Consider the following 18,198-nt stretch of genomic DNA (forward strand, 5'->3'; position numbering starts at 1 on the left):
ACCAATGTTAACGCAATTAAAAAAATAAAAATAAATAATTTAAAAACAAATATTACCTAATGTGCTGACCAAAAAGGAGGACTAAGTTATAAAAAAAAAAAAGATAATCCATTTACCCTTAATAACAGGAATATTTCCCTTCATGCACCATGGCTTAGAATTGCCATTTCTTCTCCATAGGTTCAATAACACTGCTAGATTCTGTAGAGTAAGTATTGTTTACCCAATTACAATATTTGAAATGCCTTTTTGAGGGGTTGGTCATTTTTAGAATTAACCTATAGACAAAGCAAGTTAAGATTTAGTTATAGTACAGAATGTAATTGGTATCAACACTGACAATACAAAAATACCATTGGCCATCAAGAGTCAAAAGAGGGGGAGGAGAGAGGGCAGAAAGTATAGGTCCAACAGTGTCCTCATGTTACACGGTGGGAAGTCAGTAGTACTGTCTAAATGGGTGACAAAACAAAGGTTTATGTATATATATTTTTTAACTTATAAAGATAATCATTCATTTAACAAATATTCCTTGAGTGACTCTCTATGCTAGGCACCTTCCTGTGTGTTAGGAATATAGTATGAACAAAACAGACAAGCCCTTGTCACAGAGTTTCCATTCTAGTGGGGAGAGGCAGACTATAAACAAATAAATGAGTGACTCATCTAGTAAATCAGATGGTGATCAATGCTGCAAAGCTGGGGTCAGCAAACTTTTCTGTAAAAAGCCAGATAGTAAATATTTTCGGTTTTGCAGGCCATAAGGTCTCTGTCACAAATACTTAACTCTGCCATTATAGCAGGAAAGCAGCCATAAGTAATTAATAAACAAATGCATGTGGCTTTGTTCCAGTAAAACTTTATTTACAAAAGCAAGCTGTTGGCCATAGTTTGTACATCTTGCTATAAAAAAAAATTAAGGAGGGTCAGGGGCTAGGGAAGGGTTGCCATTTTAAGTCGAGAGATGAGAGAAGGCCTCAGGAGTATTGGTACTTGGGAAACAATCTGAAGGAGAGGAGAGAGTGAGCCTTACAAATATCTGAAGGAAGAGTGAACAGAGAGAACAGGCAGAGAGAACAGCAAGTGCAAAGACTGAGGTGGGTGTATGCAACAAGAGACCGGGAGGCTAGAGTAAGAAGAAAGAGGAGGAGTGTAATAAGACAAACTAGAGAGGCAAGGGAGGATGAGTATGCGGGTTGTGGAGAAGATCACGTAGTCTTTCACTCAAGTGTAGTCCTTTAGCCAGCAGCATCAGATCACCTAGGATCAGAATCTGCACTTTAACAAGCCCCCAGGTGAACCTTACGCACTTGAAAGTTTGGAAAGCACTGGTATGGAGTTTCCTGGGCCCTCATAAGGACTTTGGCTTTTATTCTGAATGAGAAGGAAAGCCATTGGCTGAGCAGAGGAGTAACATGATCTGATATTCATTTTAAAAGAACTTCTTTGACTACTATTTTGTAATTAGACCATGGGAGGGCAAGGGAAGAAGCAAGGAGACAAGTTAGATATTTCAGTAATTCAAGTGAGAGATGATGATAGTTTGGTCAAGGGAAGGTAATGAGAAGTGGTCAGAGTATAGATATATTTTGAGGTAAAGTCAACAGGATTTTCCATCAGTTTGAATGTGAGTCATGATGGGGACAAAAGGTGTTGGGGGAAAGGGTGATTCTAAGATTTGGGGCCTGAAACAACTATAAAGATGAAGTTGGCATTTATAGAGTGGAGAAGACAGTGGGGGAGCAGGTTGGAGAAGGCAGAGTGGGGTGGGGCCAAAGACCATGAATTTAGTTTGGGATATTTTAAGTTTGAGATGTTTGTTAGACATCCAAGTGGAGGTATCAAGCAGGCAGTTGGATAGAAGAGACTGGTGTTCAGTAGAGAGGGCCACTTACTGGAAGAACGAAAAATAGCTTGAAGAACTGAGAATAATAGCATGAGAGATGGAGAGTGTGAAGGGATTTTGGAAGTGGAGCAATGACACTAAATCTTTCTTTGCACGGAATCAGTAAATACTATTTAAGTTTGAGAGATTAAATAACACCATATAAGTGTATAAATTAGAGTTACAGTAGTAACCTACCTAAAATAAAAAATAGTCAAAAAATTATTTAAGTGAAAAAAGCCAGTTACAAGAGGACAAATACTGTATGATTCCACTTATATGAGGTACATAGAGTAGATGAATTGATAGAGACAGAAAGAATAGTGATTGCCAGAGACTGGGGAGAGAGAAATGGAGAGTTATTGTTTAACGGTTACAAAGTTTCATTTTGGGAAGATGAAGAAACTTGCAGAGATAGATGGTGGTGATGGTTGCACTACAATGTGAATGTACTTAAAGCCACTGAACTATACACTCAGAAATGGTTAAAATGGTAAATTTTATGTTATGCATATTTTACCACAATAATTTTTTTTTAATTTTTATAAACTCACATAGTAATCACACACAAAAAGGAAATAAATTGTTACCTCATGGGACAAGAGACGAAAAGACAGGGAGGAAGGGAGATTTTTGCTTTGTATTTACTACTTTTCTGTACTGTTTGGATTCTTTAACCATGTGCACATATTATTTTCATATTTAAAAATAAAATATTTTAAAAGAAATAAAATAAAAGGTACATCATGACTCTCATATAAATATAAAATGACAAAAAGGGTTTCAACCAGTTCCAAGGAGAAGCTGAAGAAATGACCCATATATAAGCAATCAGGAACATTGAAATGAATTTGCTAATAATTCAGAACTTGTCATCAGCTACAGAGCAATAATCAGTCAATTACATCTACACTGGACAAAATACATTTGCATATCTATGGACAAGAATAATTTGCATTATTATCAATTTTCTGTAAATTACAGAATTATAAAATAGCACAAAGACAATGAAGGGCATAGGCCCCTCTATAGAATCAGATAATCACAGAAGGGTCTGTTAGACAATACTCAGCATTCCATTGAAAAGACACTTCAGTAATCTTTTTTGTCCATTTCAAAGTCTTTTACAAAATTTCCTGATATATGATATTTACTTCTGTAGAAAGACTATCCCATTTTGTTCAAGAATGGAACTCTGAAGCTTGGAGGGGAAAGAGAACCTGTTCCCCGGCCCAAAAAATGGCCTGTTGCCAACATTCAGGCTCCAGGAGCTAATAACATTCCTGATGCATTCATTGTTGGGGGGCCCTATGAGGAAGAAGAAGGAGAACTCAACCACCCTGAGGTGAGAGAATTATGCAGTTTTTTATGATAAACTCAGTTTACTGACATATGATAAAACATTTTGTGAATCACTGTAATTTATATACATCTGTCACCTGTTAAAATAAAACAATTATATGTCAAAATAAAACAATTATCTAATTCTGATTAAAATGTCTCCTGACTTCGTTAAGTCCAGCAAACAAAATAATTGATTTAATTCAAATTTACTCTTTATTTTATTTTAAATTTATTTATTTTTGAGTAGATAATAATACAGTCACAGGTCAAAATAAAAAATTAAGAGATATGCAGTTAAAGTCTCCCTCCTACTCCGTGTCTCTTTCTCCTAATTCCTTCCCAGGTTATCACCCTAGTAGTCACCTTTGTTATAATTTCTTGTGTTTCCTTCTGGTTACTTTTTTATGCATATAAAAGCAAACATATATATAGTCAAAGGAAGACACAGAAACAAGAACGTTTAGAAAAGTAAAGTTTCCTTGCAAAAAATGCAAGGGAGTCAGATTTCAGAAAGACTAGCTCACAGACGTAGCATAGTAAAAGTCAGGAATAAAATTGTTTTTCTTTAGGGAGTCCAGATTTATAGGAAATATTCAAAGTCTTGTTATTTTCAGAACTAGAATGTGTCAGAAAGACACTATTTTTGCTTTATCTCAGGGTATAAAGTTTTATTTATTTTTAACTGAGTATATAAAGTGCTTAATCATATTGGAAGCAGGGAAAAATGTTAGTTTTGCTTCACATATGCGTACACATATTCTTTCCCTATCATTTTTTTTACGCAAATGGTAGCACACTCACATACACTGCTCTGCAGCTTCCTTTTTCGCTTTACAGTGTATCTTGGAGATTTTTCCACATCACTACGTAAAGAGCATTCTCATTCTTTTTCTTTATTTACTTGTACTTGCTGTATGATATGATATTGTGTGGGCCTACTTTAAACTTACTTAACCAGTCTCCTGTTGGCGGACATTTAGGTTGTTGAAATTATTATTATTTTTTTTTGCTCCTTCCCTCCTCCCTCCCCCACCCATTCCCTCTTTCTTTCTTTCCTTCCTTCTTTTCCTCCCTCCTTCCCTCCCTCCCTCCTTTCTCCCTTTCTTTCTAACATGTTTTATTACAACCTATATTTGTCAAGAGTATAGAAAATGCTGTAAACAGATTTGCAAATGTTTCTTGAACGAGCTGATAATCAGTGGAAACATTCAATAAAATAGTTTGTAAAATGAGGATGGTTGAATTCTTTCAGTATCTGACTCTAAGTATTTTAAATAATAGAGATAAGGCCAGCAATATTTGAAAAACATTGTGCAGTGTCTTTTCTCATCATTGAGATTAGTGAAAATTTATACTGTTCTTAGATTTATATTTTCATTTAGATCAGATATTTTATTTTAGATATTTAGATTTTATATCATATTTTTAAACACAATATTTTTTGGGCCAGCCCCGTGGCTTAGCGGTTAAGTGCGCACGCTCCGCTGCTGGCGGCCCGGGGTTCTGATCCCGGGTGCGCACCGACACACCGCTTCTCCGGCCATGCTGAGGCCGCGTCCCACATACAGCAACTAGAAGGATGTGCAGCTATAACATACAACTCTTTACTGGGGCTTTGGGGGAAAAATAAATTAATTAATTAAAAAAATAAATAAATAAAAACTATTCTCTTAAAAAAAAAACAACAATATTTTTTAAAACAATAACAATGGCCAAGCCCTAACCCAGATTAGTTACATAAGAATTTACTTTTAAAATAATACCAATGCCCAACTGTTGATTTTTTTTTTTTAGAAGCACTCAGATAATTCTAATATGCATCCAGGGTTGAGAATCACTGATTGAGGTTATATGAGTGAATATTTGGCGGTTTGTACTGGTTTGGTGTAAGGATAATACAAGTAATTTATCTTATGTACTTTATAAAATAGTAAAGTACCCTAAAATTTAAGATGGTGGTAGTATTTACAGTAGTAGTTGTACTTACAATAGTAATAGTAGTAGTAATAAAAGTATTGTGATCAAATCCATTAAAAAAATGCCCCACAGATTGAGCAGGGGATCACCATGGCACGCTGAGAGAACAAAAGCCTCTATCTTATTATTTTACAGGACAAGGAATTTAGGAACCAAGCAGAGTGCATAAAGAAAAGGATTATTTGGGACTTAGAAAGCCGCTGCTACCTTGATCCTCCTGCAGTGGTCAGGTAGGAAAAGAAAAGGAATATGTTTAACCAACAAATACTACAGGTGGGAGGAAATGTTACTTTTGTGATTTTATGCATATTTGAGTTAAGGTAATCTGAGACTCTCTTCCACCACATCTGCTGATAACAGAAGCTTCTAGTGATGGTGGCTTAACCAAGGTGGGTTCTTATTTCTTTTCATATAAAAGTCCAGAGCTGGTATGTATGGTGGCTACACAATATTATTAGGTATCCAGGCTCAGTCTTTCTTTTTGCTCTACCTTCTTTAACGTGTCTTCCATCTACAAGGTTATCTCATGGTCCAAGATGGCTATTGAAGCTCCAGCCTGCACATTCATATTCCCAGCAGAAAGCTGGAATAGGGGAGTGTTTATGGATAAAAGAAGACATATGCTGACTGTCTTATCCCCTCTTATAGAACCTTCCTGGAATCTGACACCTCTGTTTACATATCATTGGCCATCTCTAGAGGCAGAAGAGGCTAGGAAGTAGTGTTTTTATTGGACACATTGGTACCCAGACTAAGTCAGGATTTAGATACTAAAGAACAGAACAATTGATATTGTGTGGGTAACTAACAGTCTCTGTCACAGTAACCTGGTGATTAGGGAAAGATGAGAAACAGAAGATTATCAATATGCATATAATCTGAATGAACCACTCTCACTGTTTTTTGTTTTTTGTTTTTGTTTTTTACAATTAATAGACTATTTTTTATAACAGTTTTAGAATTACAGAAAAATTGAGCAGATATTTCAGAGAGTTTCTATATACCTCTGGTCTCCCACTTGATCGTGTGTATAATATAAATATACCTTGTTGGATTTGATTTGCTGATATTTTGTTAAGGATGCATTATTGCTATTATTACTTTGAACAGTTACCTATTTGATCAATTAAAAATAAGAAAAAATTAAAAAATTTATTTTACCTCAATTATTTTGTTCTCTGATTCTCTTCCTTTCTTTATGTAGATCCAAGTTTCTGACCCATATCATTGTCCTTTTCTCTGAAGACTTTTAGCATTTCTTGCAAGGCAGGTCTACTGGCCAAATTCCCTTCATTTTTGTTTGACTGAGAAAATCTTTATTTCTCCTTCACTTTTGAAGGATAATTCCACTGGATACAGAATTCTAGGTTGGTGGCTTGTTTCTTTCAAAATTTTAAATATTTCATTTTACTCTCTTCTTAACGTGCATGGTTTCTGAAGAGAAGTCCAATGTAATTCTTATCCTTGTTCCTCTATAGGTAAGGTATTTTTTTCCTCTGGCTTCTTTCAAGATTTTCTTTCTCTCTTTGGTTTTCTGCAGTTTGAATATGATCTAGGTGTATATTTTTTGGTATTTGTTATGCTTGGTGTTTTCTGAGCTTCCTGGATCTGTGGTTTGTTGTCTGTCCTTAATTTGGTAAAATTGTCAGCCATTATGACTTCAGATATTGCTTTTGCTCCTTTCTCTCTTCTCCTTCTAGTATTCCTGTTACACCTTTTGTAATTGTCCTACAGTTATTGGATATTCTGTTATGATTTTTTTCATTTTTTCCTCCTTTCCATTTTAGTTTGGGAGGTTTTTAATGATGTATCTTCAAGCTCACTCTTCTTTCCCCAACTGTATCCAGTCTACTGATAAGCCTATCAAATGTATTCTTCATTTTTGTTACAGTGTTTTTGATTTCTAGCATTTCCTTTTGATTCTTTCTTAGAGTTTCCATCTCTCTGCTTACATTAACCACCTGTTCTTGCATGTTGTCTGCTTTTTTCATTAGAGCCATTAACATATTAATCATAGTTATTTTAAATTCCCTATCTGATCATTCCAAAATCTGTGTCATATCTTAGTCTAGTTCTTACGTAGCTTTGTCTCTTCAGACTAATTTTTTCCTTGCCTTTTAGCATTCCCAGTAATTTATTATTGAAAGCTAGACATTATGTATTGGGTAATAAGAAATTAGGTAATTATGTTTTTTAGTATGAGGTTTTATGTTAATCTGACTAGTAGCTGGGCTGTGTTTAATGTTTGCTGTAGCTATAGATGCTAGAGGCTTTAGTTTCCTTTTTTTGCTCCTCCCCTGTTGTCTTTTTTGTCCTCCCCTGTTTGCTCCTCCAAACCCCTGTTTGGGTTTGCCTAAGAACTCTTTCTTTAATAGGGCCTTTATTTTGCAGCCTCTCCATTATAATCCACTGTTATACTGGAACCCTATTGATGTGGTGGTAAGGTGTTGTGAAGGGGAAGTATTCTATAATCCTGTGATTAAATCTCAGTATTTTAATGGGTTTGAGTCCCTGGGCTGTCACCTTCAGAAGTGTGTGTGTGTGTGTTTTTTTTTTTTTTTTATGAGGAAAATCAGCCCTGGGCTAAGATCCGTGCCAATCCTCCTCTTTTTTTTTTTTTTTTTATGCTGAGGAAGACTGGCCCTGGGCTAACATCCATGCCCATCTTCCTCCACTTTATATGGGATGTCGCCACAGCATAGCCTGACAAGTGGTGCATCGGTGCGCACCCAGGATCTGAACCCAGGCTGCCAGCAGCAGAGCGCGTGCACTTAACTGCTACGCCACGGGGCTGGCCCACAGAAGTGTTTAATAGCCTTTTTTTTCTTCCTCTCCTTATGTGCGAGAGGAAGGCTAGACAGGGCTGGAGTTGTCTAATTGCCCTTTCCCTGAGTCAGATAAGGCTCTGGTAAAGTAGTTTCCCTTAAAGGGTAGGCCTCTATTATGGAGAACTTGCTAGGCATATTTCAAAATGGTTACTTTTTCCTTTTCCCTGCCTAAGGGGATTTTTCTCCTATCTTCACTGTGAGAATCTGATGGGGCTCCTTGATTTAAAACCCAAGAAAACGTGGGGAGCCCTAATACTGGGCTCCCAGGATTTTTTAACTCTCTGGCTAGTCCACACTCAGCCTCCAGCAATTTGTCAAAATTACTATTAAAGTGCTTCTACCATTTACTGGCTCCAGTGGCTTCTGCTGCCTGTAAGCTCATCTCAGCTGTGATTCTCTGTGCTTGCCTGTCTCTCCAAATTTCAGGGTGGCAGTTTGCCCTATGAAATTAATCGTTACAAGGATCTAAGAAAAGTAAGTGATTTTCAGTTTGACTAGCTTTTTCTTGTTGTGAGGACAGGAGTTGACAACTAAGCGATTACATATTAGAGCTGACGTTGGAAGTCCTACTCTATTTTCACAGTAGAAATAAACGTATTTTATACTATTTGCATACTTGTCTGATTATTTCTTTAGAGTAAATCACTAGAAGTGGAATTTCTGGGTCAAAGATTATGAACATTTTAAGGCTTTTGATTCATATTGCCAAATCACTCTTAAGAAATTTACAATTTGCCTCTGTTAGCAGTACAGTAGAATTATTTTGGGAATTTTATAGATTTGAGAAGAAAAACCTACCTACCTAATAAAAATTTTTATATATGTGTATTCCATTACTTTTTAAAGGAGAGGAATACTTCCCTTTAACTTAAATTATACTAACCCCAGTTTTGCATATAATGCTAATAGGCTAATGCTTTATTTGTAGTTTTCAGAAGCGAATTGCTGATTGCCGATTTTGGCCTGTAGAGATCACAAGAGTTCCTCTGACCGTTGCACCCAAAGGGAAAGCTGCCAAATTTGATAAGGTAGATTTATTCACTTAAAAATATTTATATAAGAAATGCTGGGTCAGACCCAACCTGTTATTCTGCTTCTCATTCTGATACCAATGGAAAATGTGAACTGCTGTGTCTGCTCTGTAGGTTGACCAACTCATCCTGATTTGCTAAATAATTTCCTGGTTTTGATGCTGAAAGTCTCAGGTTCCAGGAAACTCCCCTATCCCTGGCAAATCAGGATGATTGGTCACCCTAGCTCCCTATTGTCCACTAAAAATTATTTAGCCTTTATTCCCAGACATCCTATTTCCCTTTAACCCTTCATTACAGTTTTAATGTAGGTAAAACCGTACAGGGGCCGGCCTGGTGGCGCGAGCCGTTAAGTGCGCGCACTCCGCTGTGGCGGCCGGGGTTCGCCATTTCAGATCCCGGATGCACACCGACGCACTGCTTGTCAGGCCATGCTGTGGCGGCATCCCATATAAAGTGGAGGAGGATGGGCATGGATGTTGGCCCAGGGCCGGTCTTCCTCAGCAAAAAAAGAGGAGGATTGGCGGACGTTAGCTCAGAGCGGATCTTCCTCACGCACACCCACAAAAAAACCGTACAAAATAGCCATTTTTGTAGGTCAATAGTAATTAAATATTGGTAATGTGATTCAACCTAATACATCTTTCTGAATTTCCTTTAGACTTACCTACTTAAAATGTTTTAGCCTGCTAATTAGAGTAATAGAGTTCATAGATGTGCTGCTGTTCTGAAGAGATATAGCTTTGATGGGCCTAGAACATGTTCTTTATTGTTTTACTTGTGCATGTCTGGTCTTTTCTGCTTGTTTATAAACTCCCTAAGGGTAGGGATCCTGTGGTAGACTGCTGTGTATCCTCCACAGTACCTAGCATGATTCATGGCATATAGCAGATACTTAACAAGTACGTAAATTATTTTATAGATTTTTAAAATAGGCTTTTTTACATAAAAATACTACTACCGTGTAACCACTTCTCCCTTTGTAATATATAATATGCATTGGCTAACTTTCCTTAAGTTTCTAAACAACATAATGTTATCACATGAGCGTAGGACTTTTTAATCTAATTTCTAATTATTATAATAGGTGAAATCAAAGAGATTACTTGTAACTTTGTGGGAATTAAATGTGTTTTCTTTTACTAAACTGATTTTTTTCTTATAAAAGTTTTCTATGACAAACCATACAGCCATTAAAAATGATGTTAAGGTAGATTTATTGATATGTTCTTCATCTTTGTAATGAGAATTTACATGAGATTAGGGATGGCAAATACATGATCGCAGATTGTCATTCATCGTCCTTCATCCATGGCAGATAGTATTGATCAATCGAAGCACTCTTTCCTTCTGAACCCGGATGAGGACATAGAATCTTTCTCAACACGGTACTATAAAACACCCCCACCAATTGATTAGAATTTAGGCACAAGTTAAAGTCTATTTGTCATCACTGGTCCGGATGATTTGTAAGGCCCCTTTCATTCATATGAATCTGTGAACTAAAGCTAAAAGCTACAGCTTCTGATTTCTTTTAAGTTTTTATTGTTGTTATTGTTTTTACAAAGCTTCATTTTTTCCTAAGAAGCAACATGGCAAAATCGATTTTTTGGTTGAATATATGTATTATCAATTAATTGGAGTAGGTGTTGATCCAACTACTGCCTTTACTATTCATTAACACTATTTATATGCATTATCTCAATGATCATGGTATTATTAAACCCATTTTGAAGATAAAGCAAAGGAGACCCAAAATGTCTATGTAACTGGCCCACAGTCAACTAGTTAAGTAGTATAGCTAGTTCCTAAAACCTGGTCTTTGAACTGCTACATTGCTCTATAGCACTAACAGCTCTCTGGTTTTATTCCCTTAGACTGATGATGAAAATCAGCTTTCATTTCATGGTGTGGCTTATGTTAATATGGTCCCATTGCTGTATCCAGGTGTGAAGAGGATTCGGGGAGCTTTTCATGTTTACCCTTACCTAGACAGTTCAGTCTATGAAAAAGTAAGAAAAAATTGTATAGAAGGTATCATCCTAATTTATCCTTTATATATGTGTTTACTTACATTTTTAGCATACACATCTTTGCAATTGATATTTAGAACCAGTTGGTATATTGGGTTGTTAAATATAGAGCTTTGCAGTCATTCTGCTATTGAACCTTAAAAACTTTAGGATAATGAAAAGCCAAAAACTGGAAACAACTCAAATTTCCATCAACAGGTGAAAAGATAAACAAATTGTGTGGTATATCTATACAATAGAATACTACTCAGCAATAAAAAGGAATGAAGTATTAATATATGCAACATGGATGAATCTCAAATGCATAGTGCTAAATGAAAGAAGCCAGACAAAAGAGAGTACATACTGTATGATTCCACTTAAATACAATTCTAGGAAAGTAATCTATAGGGACAGAAAGCAAATCAGTAGTTGTTTGGGAATAGGGATAGAGGAAGAGATGTATTACAAAAGAATGTGAGGAAACTATTAGGGATGATAGAAATGTTTGTTATCTTGATTGTGGTGATGGTTTCACATGTGTATACATATGTCAAAATTGATCAAATTATATACTTTAAATATGTAGTTTCTTATATTCCAATTTTACCTCAATAAAGTTGGATACAAAATCTTTAGGAGAATGAAAGAAGTCTATTGTGTTAAGTATGCAAAAACTTAAATCCATGTGCTTATTAATGAGCTACAATATGGTCTTTCAATTTTCAGGTGTTAAAATGTTAAAATCATCTATGTATCTATCTATAGAGAGAATATATACATATATGTATATATCCAAGCAAAAAGTCAGTTTATCATGTTGCTTCTTAGGAGACAGTGAGGCTTTATAAAACACAATAATAATAATAATAACAAAAACATATTACTATTTTATCATTATTAGGACATCTATTTTTCAATAATAGAGTCGTGAAAGACCCATTATCTATTTGCAAACCAAATGAGTAGTAAACTCTTTCTATATAAGTATCCTTTGAATCAGAAATTGCACTTACAGTGATTTATCTTAAGGAAATAATTTAGTAGGATCAAAAACCCCATATTCCTGAAAACTTTTTGGGATCTATAATAGCAAAAACTAAAAATAAGGGGCCGGCCCGGTGGCGCAAGTGGTTAAGTGCGTGCGCTCCACTGCTGCAGCCCAGGGTTCGCCAGTTCGGATCCCGGGCGCCCAACGATGCACCGCTTGGCAGGCCATGCTGTGGCGGCGTCCCATATAAAGTAGAGGAAGATGGGCACGGATGTTAGCCCAGGGCCAGTCTTCCTCAGCAAAAAAAAAAAAAAGAGGAGGAGTGGCAGATGTTAGTACAGGGCTGATCTTCCTCACACACACCCACAAAAAACCTAAAAATAAGGTTAAATGTCTAATAATAGAGAAAGGCTTAGTAAATTATTGTAAATAAAACTGATGGAATATGTATCTATTAAAAAAGATAATTATTAATGCTTTGTAGATAGTTAAATGGAAAAAATAATGCAAAAATATTACATATAGCGTAGATCAAAATAAATTCCAAATGAGTTTATTAAAATAAGTTAAATGTGAACACTATAAAAATAGAAGTGGCTGTTAATTAAAGATATGAATTAAGGGGAGATTTCCTAGGCTTGAAAGAAATGAAAGATATAAAACATTTAGATTACCAAAAAATGAAAATCATCTCTATATGGAAGAAACCATCATAAACAAAATTACAGTGTAACTGAAAAACTGGGAAAATGTTTGAATACATATCAGAAAGATGGCTACTATTCCTAAAATATAAAGCACTTTTTCAAGTCAATAAGAAAAACATCAATTTTTTTTTGTTTTTTGTTTTTTGGTGAGGAAGATTGGCCATGAGATAACATCCATTGCGAATCTTCCTCTTTTTGCTGAGGCAGATTGGCCCTAAGCTAACATCTGTGTCCATCTTCCTCTATTTTGTATATGGGACGCCTGCCACAGCATGGCTTGATAAGCGGTGCGTAGGTCTGCGCCTGGGAACTGAACCTGTGAACCCTGGGCCACCAAAGCAGAGCACACAAACTTAACCACTATGCCACAGGGCCGGCCCCACCAATTTTTTTTAAAAGGCAAAGTGCATGAAACAGTAGTTCACAAAAGAAGAAATGCCAATGGCCAATAAATATAAGAAGAAACATTTTGCCTTATTTATAATCAAAGAAATGCAAATTTAAATAACAATAGAACATTATTTTACCTGTAAAATTAGACAATTCTTTAAAATATGATAATGCCCACTGGTGGCATAGGTATGGTAAAACAGCTCTCATTCTCACTGCTAGTAGAAGTATAAATTAGTGCCAAGTGTCTGCAAAATATTTTTTGTCAGTATGTATTAAGAACCTTAAAATACTTATATCCTTTCCCATAGTACTCCTACTTCTAGGAATCTATTTTAAGGGAATAAGAAGAATTATATCCAAACTTTACTTCATGAAAATATTCTTGGTGAGTCTGAGGGAAACAGTATATCAGAATCGAAGGGTTATGGGCTTTGATGTCAGGCAGCCTTTAGTTTGAATTCTGGAACTGCCATTTACTGGCTGAGTGACTTTGGGCAAGTGACTAAATTTGTCTTGACTTTAGTTTATTCATCAGTAAAATAGAGACAATGCTTGTTTCCTAGAATAGTTTTATGTATTAAGTGAGATAAAATATGTAAAGCACTAAGGATATAGTTGGCACACAGGCATTTTTACCTATTACTTTTTTATACCCATATGATAGGAGTGATTTCTTTGTGCATACATTAAAAATTATCCTTATGCAAAATTTAAAAGCACAAGAGGATGCATGTTATAGTCTGTTAAATGAAAAATCAGGATATAAAACTATGTTCAATATGATCACAACTTTTAAAAAATATATAATCATAATTTTTAAAATATATAGGAAATATTGGAGAGGAAATATTTCTGGCTATGTCTGAATGATGAGGTTGTCAAATTTTCTCCCCCTAAAAGCAACTATAAAGCTGGACAAATTGATAAAAAGCCATTTCAGCACTCTGGAAATTGACCAAAGGCATCAAAAAACTTAGAAATATTAATGCATGAAAAACTATGGAATTTGAGGCATTCTTGCCTAAGGCTGCTCCTAAACCACTCCCCATCCCCCACTCCACTCCTTTGGCTTAATCAGTACAGTGATTCTTCTAGGGCAGGATAGGCTGTGAGGACCAGCAACTTTGTTTCCATAGAGAGGGCTCATGCAATTGGGCAGTGGGTAAAGGACCCATGCCCAGAGATGTTGTTGGTTGAAATGGAGATCTTTGTGGAGAGCAACCAACATAATTGTAATGAGAGTCCCAGGAGAGAAGAGATAGAAAGTGGCAGAAAAGATATATTAAAAAATAATGTCTGAAAACATCCCATGTTTGATGAAAACATTAATCTACTTATCCAAGAAGTTCAGAGAATCCCAGGTAGGATAAATATACAGAAATCAATCTACACATTATAGTGAACTGTTGAAAGACAAAGAGAAAATCATGAATTTAATGGAAGAAAAACAACTCATCACTTACAGGGGAGCACTGATATGGTTAACAGTTGATTTTTCATCTGAAACAATGGAATCTAGAAGGCAGTGGAATAATATATTCAAAGTGATGAATGAAAAGACTATCAACCAAAAACAAAGGCAAAATAAAGACATCCCCAGATAAACAAATATTTAAAGAATTTGTTGCTAGGAAGCCTGTCTTGCAAGAAATACTAAAGGAAGTCCTTCAGTTTGAAAGGATATGACACCAATTGCTAACTTGAATCTACAAGAAGAAATGAAGAGCATTAGAAATTAGAAATTAGAAATTAGAGATCTCTTAATATAAAAGATTTTAGAAATATATTTTTTCTCATTTTTATTCTTCTTTGAAAGACATGATTATATAAATTGTCAATGGTATTATTGGGTTTATAACATATATAGATTTAGTTTATATGATAATAGCGTAAAGGAAGGAGGATAGAATGGAGCTATAGTGTGGTAAAGTTTCTACATTTTACCAGAATTAAGTTAGTATCAATGTGAAATAGATAGTGATTAGTTAGGATGCATATTGTAGTCCCTAAAGCAACCACTAAGAAAATTGTGTGTTTGTGTGAGTACATGTACATACACACAAATATATATGTGTATCTATATGTATATAAACATATATATACACACATATATATACACATGTATAAACAAATATATATAAACAAAGGAATTAAATGAGATATCACAAATATTTTTTTAACATAGAAGACATTTAAAGGAGGAACAGAAGAACAAAAAAGAAGATATGTAGAAAACAAATAGCAAAATTGCAAACATAAATGTAAATATTTCAACAGTAACATTATATGTGAGTAGTCTAAACACCCCAATGAAAGGGCAGAGATTATGATACTGGATTTAAAAAAAAAATCAAGATTCAATGATGTGCTGTCTAAAGCAGATACGCCTTAGATTCAGACACACATAAGTTGAAGTGAAAGGATGGAAAAGATAAAGTATGCAACTAGAAAAGATAACAGAGCAGAGTGGGTGTTTTACATCAGACAAAACGGACTTCAAGACAAGAAATATTACTAAAGACATAGAGTGGCGTGTTATAATGATTAAAGGGTCGATTAATCAGGAAGATAGAATTTATAAATTACGAATTATTATATATAATATTTATATAAATTATAATGCATACATACCCAACAACAGAACCTCATAATACATGAAGCAAAATCCAACAGAATTAAAAGGAGAAATAGACAATTTGACAGTAACATTTAGAAATTTCAATATTCTACTCTCAATACTTGGTAGAACAACTATATAGAAAATCTGTGTTAAACATAAACTTATTACACAACCCAGCAAATCATACCTAGGAACCTACCCGGGAGAATTGAAAACCTGCATTTACACAAAGACATGTATGTGAATGTTTATAGCAGCATTATTCTTAATAGCCAAAAACTCACAACAGTCCAAATGTCCGCAACTAGTGAATCAATAAACAAAATGTGGTGTATCTGTACAAGGAAATACTATTTAGTAATGAAAAGGAATGAGCTATAAATAGTGTAATATGCCAAAATCATTGAATTTGGGGTATACTTTAAATGGGTGAATTATATGGAATTTAAATTATACAGTCATGCACCGCATAATGACATTTCAGTCAGTGACGGGCTGCATATATGATGGTGGTCCCATAAGATTAATACTATGTAGCCTAGGTGTGTAGTAGGCTATACCATCTAGGTTTGTGTAAGTACACTCTATGATGTTCACACAATGACGAAATCACCCAATGACGCATTTCTCAGAATGTATCCCTGTCGTTAAGTGACGCATGACTGTATCTCAATAAAGCTGTTTTAAAAAAGGAATGAACTACTGATACGTGCTATAACATGGATGAACCTCAAATACATGCTAAGTGAAAGAAGTCAGACACAAATAACTGTATATTGAACATATCACTTATATGAAATGTTCTCATTTCCCAGAGATGTTAAAATTTGAAAGTTTGCATCTTAGAATCTATGAAATACAGTAATTTGGGTAGAGGTGGTAGAATTGTGAGTGATGTTTAGTATTTACAATTTTTTCTTCAATATTGTTGGACTGTCTTTTTAGCAGCTTTATTGAGTATAACTGACATATAATAAACTGCATATATTAGTGTACAATTTTAAAACTTTTGATATAGGTATATATCTGTGCAACTATCACCACAATCAAGATAATGAAAATATCCATTACCCCCTGAAGTTTTCTCGTGTCCCCTGTTATCCTTCTGTCCCACCTCTGTCCATTCTTCCCCTCATTTTTTGGGGGGGGGCCAGCTGCTTCCACTCAGCATAAATTATATTTAGATTCATCTATGTTGTTTAATTTAAAGATTCATCTATGTTGTTTAATTTAAAAATTGTTATAAGATTCTTGTCTGTTCATTTATCTATAGTTTGAATTTTCCAATACAGTTTTTACTTTGAACTTGAAACTTGCTTTATTTTTCCAATTATAATTGATAGGCCAGTAGTAATTAGATAATATTTCTTGTACAGAAATAAATTCTAGGGCCGGTCCCGTGGCTTAGCGGTTAAGTGCGCGCGCTCCGCTACTGGGGGCCCGGGTTTGGATCCTGGGCGCGCACCGACACACCGCTTCTCCAGCCATGCTGAGGCCGGGTCCCACGTACACCAACTAGAAGGATGTGCAGCTATAACATACAACTATCTACTGGGGCTTTGGGGGGAAAAAAAAAAAAAAAAAAAAAAAAGAAATAAATTCTACCACTTAAAGTTAATTTGGAATTATATGTCAAAAATTAAAAGCTTTCTGGTAACAAGTTATGAGACACCAAAATCAAGCAAGGTCGAAAGGTCTCCTCTTAATAATTTAAATAATAGGGTAGCCAGCTAACTTTCTGTGATGGTTTCAATTGTTCAACAAGCTTGGCAATGCAATGAAGCTTGTCACTTCCCCTATCTCTCTCTGATTCTACAGTGTTGAAATTATCTAGAAAACTAAATGATGTTAAAGAACAATGAGTGTTTCTTTTGCGTTTGTCTCATTTGCCTGTGATTCATTGCATTGTTTTTTTGTTTCTTTTCAGACCAAGTGTTTATTTAGCTTGTTCCGGGATACTGGCCATCATTTGATTCAGAATAATAAAGTAGGAGGAATTAATTCTCCATTCTCCAAACCAGTTCTTTCTAAAAACCTGAAAGAAGATAAAACAGTCAAAGAAAAGGACATAGAAGGAAGGCCTAGGCCTGGGGATGTGGTAGGTTGTTGAGAAGGTGATGATTCTGCTGGTTTTGTTACACTGCAGAAGCTTGCACTGATTTCTCATTTGGTGAATTGCCGCAATTTCATTTGCATTTTGATGCAACATAATGATCATCATTCCTGCCATTGTGAAGACCATGTAAGAATTCAGTTTCTGAGGTGTGTTCATTTTCTTTCAGCAAGCACCTAGTATAAAATCTCAGAGCTCAGATACTCCTTTGGAATTCGAACCCTCTCTATGCCACAATACAGAAGGACAGGTAACTATGCATAAAGAGTTGGAAAATTAAGTTTAAATTCATCAGTC

The 18,198-nt window shown here is 35.2% G+C and overlaps 1 protein-coding gene across 1 annotated transcript in view; it reads left to right on the plus strand.

The window, feature by feature from the left end:
• CFAP70 (cilia and flagella associated protein 70) overlaps window positions 1–18,198 on the plus strand; it is a 108,554-nt gene that overhangs the window by 31,608 nt on the left and 58,748 nt on the right. The window contains exons 7-12 of the mRNA XM_087432042.1: window positions 3,048–3,230; window positions 5,342–5,436; window positions 8,963–9,062; window positions 10,943–11,077; window positions 17,716–17,886; window positions 18,071–18,151. Of these exons, the coding sequence (XP_087288168.1) occupies window positions 3,048–3,230; window positions 5,342–5,436; window positions 8,963–9,062; window positions 10,943–11,077; window positions 17,716–17,886; window positions 18,071–18,151 (765 nt within the window). The remainder of the gene's footprint in view (window positions 1–3,047; window positions 3,231–5,341; window positions 5,437–8,962; window positions 9,063–10,942; window positions 11,078–17,715; window positions 17,887–18,070; window positions 18,152–18,198) is intronic.

This window comes from Ceratotherium simum, chromosome 6 (assembly GCF_057802395.1).
Source record: "Ceratotherium simum simum isolate JZ-2026a chromosome 6, ASM5780239v1, whole genome shotgun sequence".
Classification (NCBI taxonomy): Eukaryota; Metazoa; Chordata; class Mammalia; order Perissodactyla; family Rhinocerotidae; genus Ceratotherium; species Ceratotherium simum.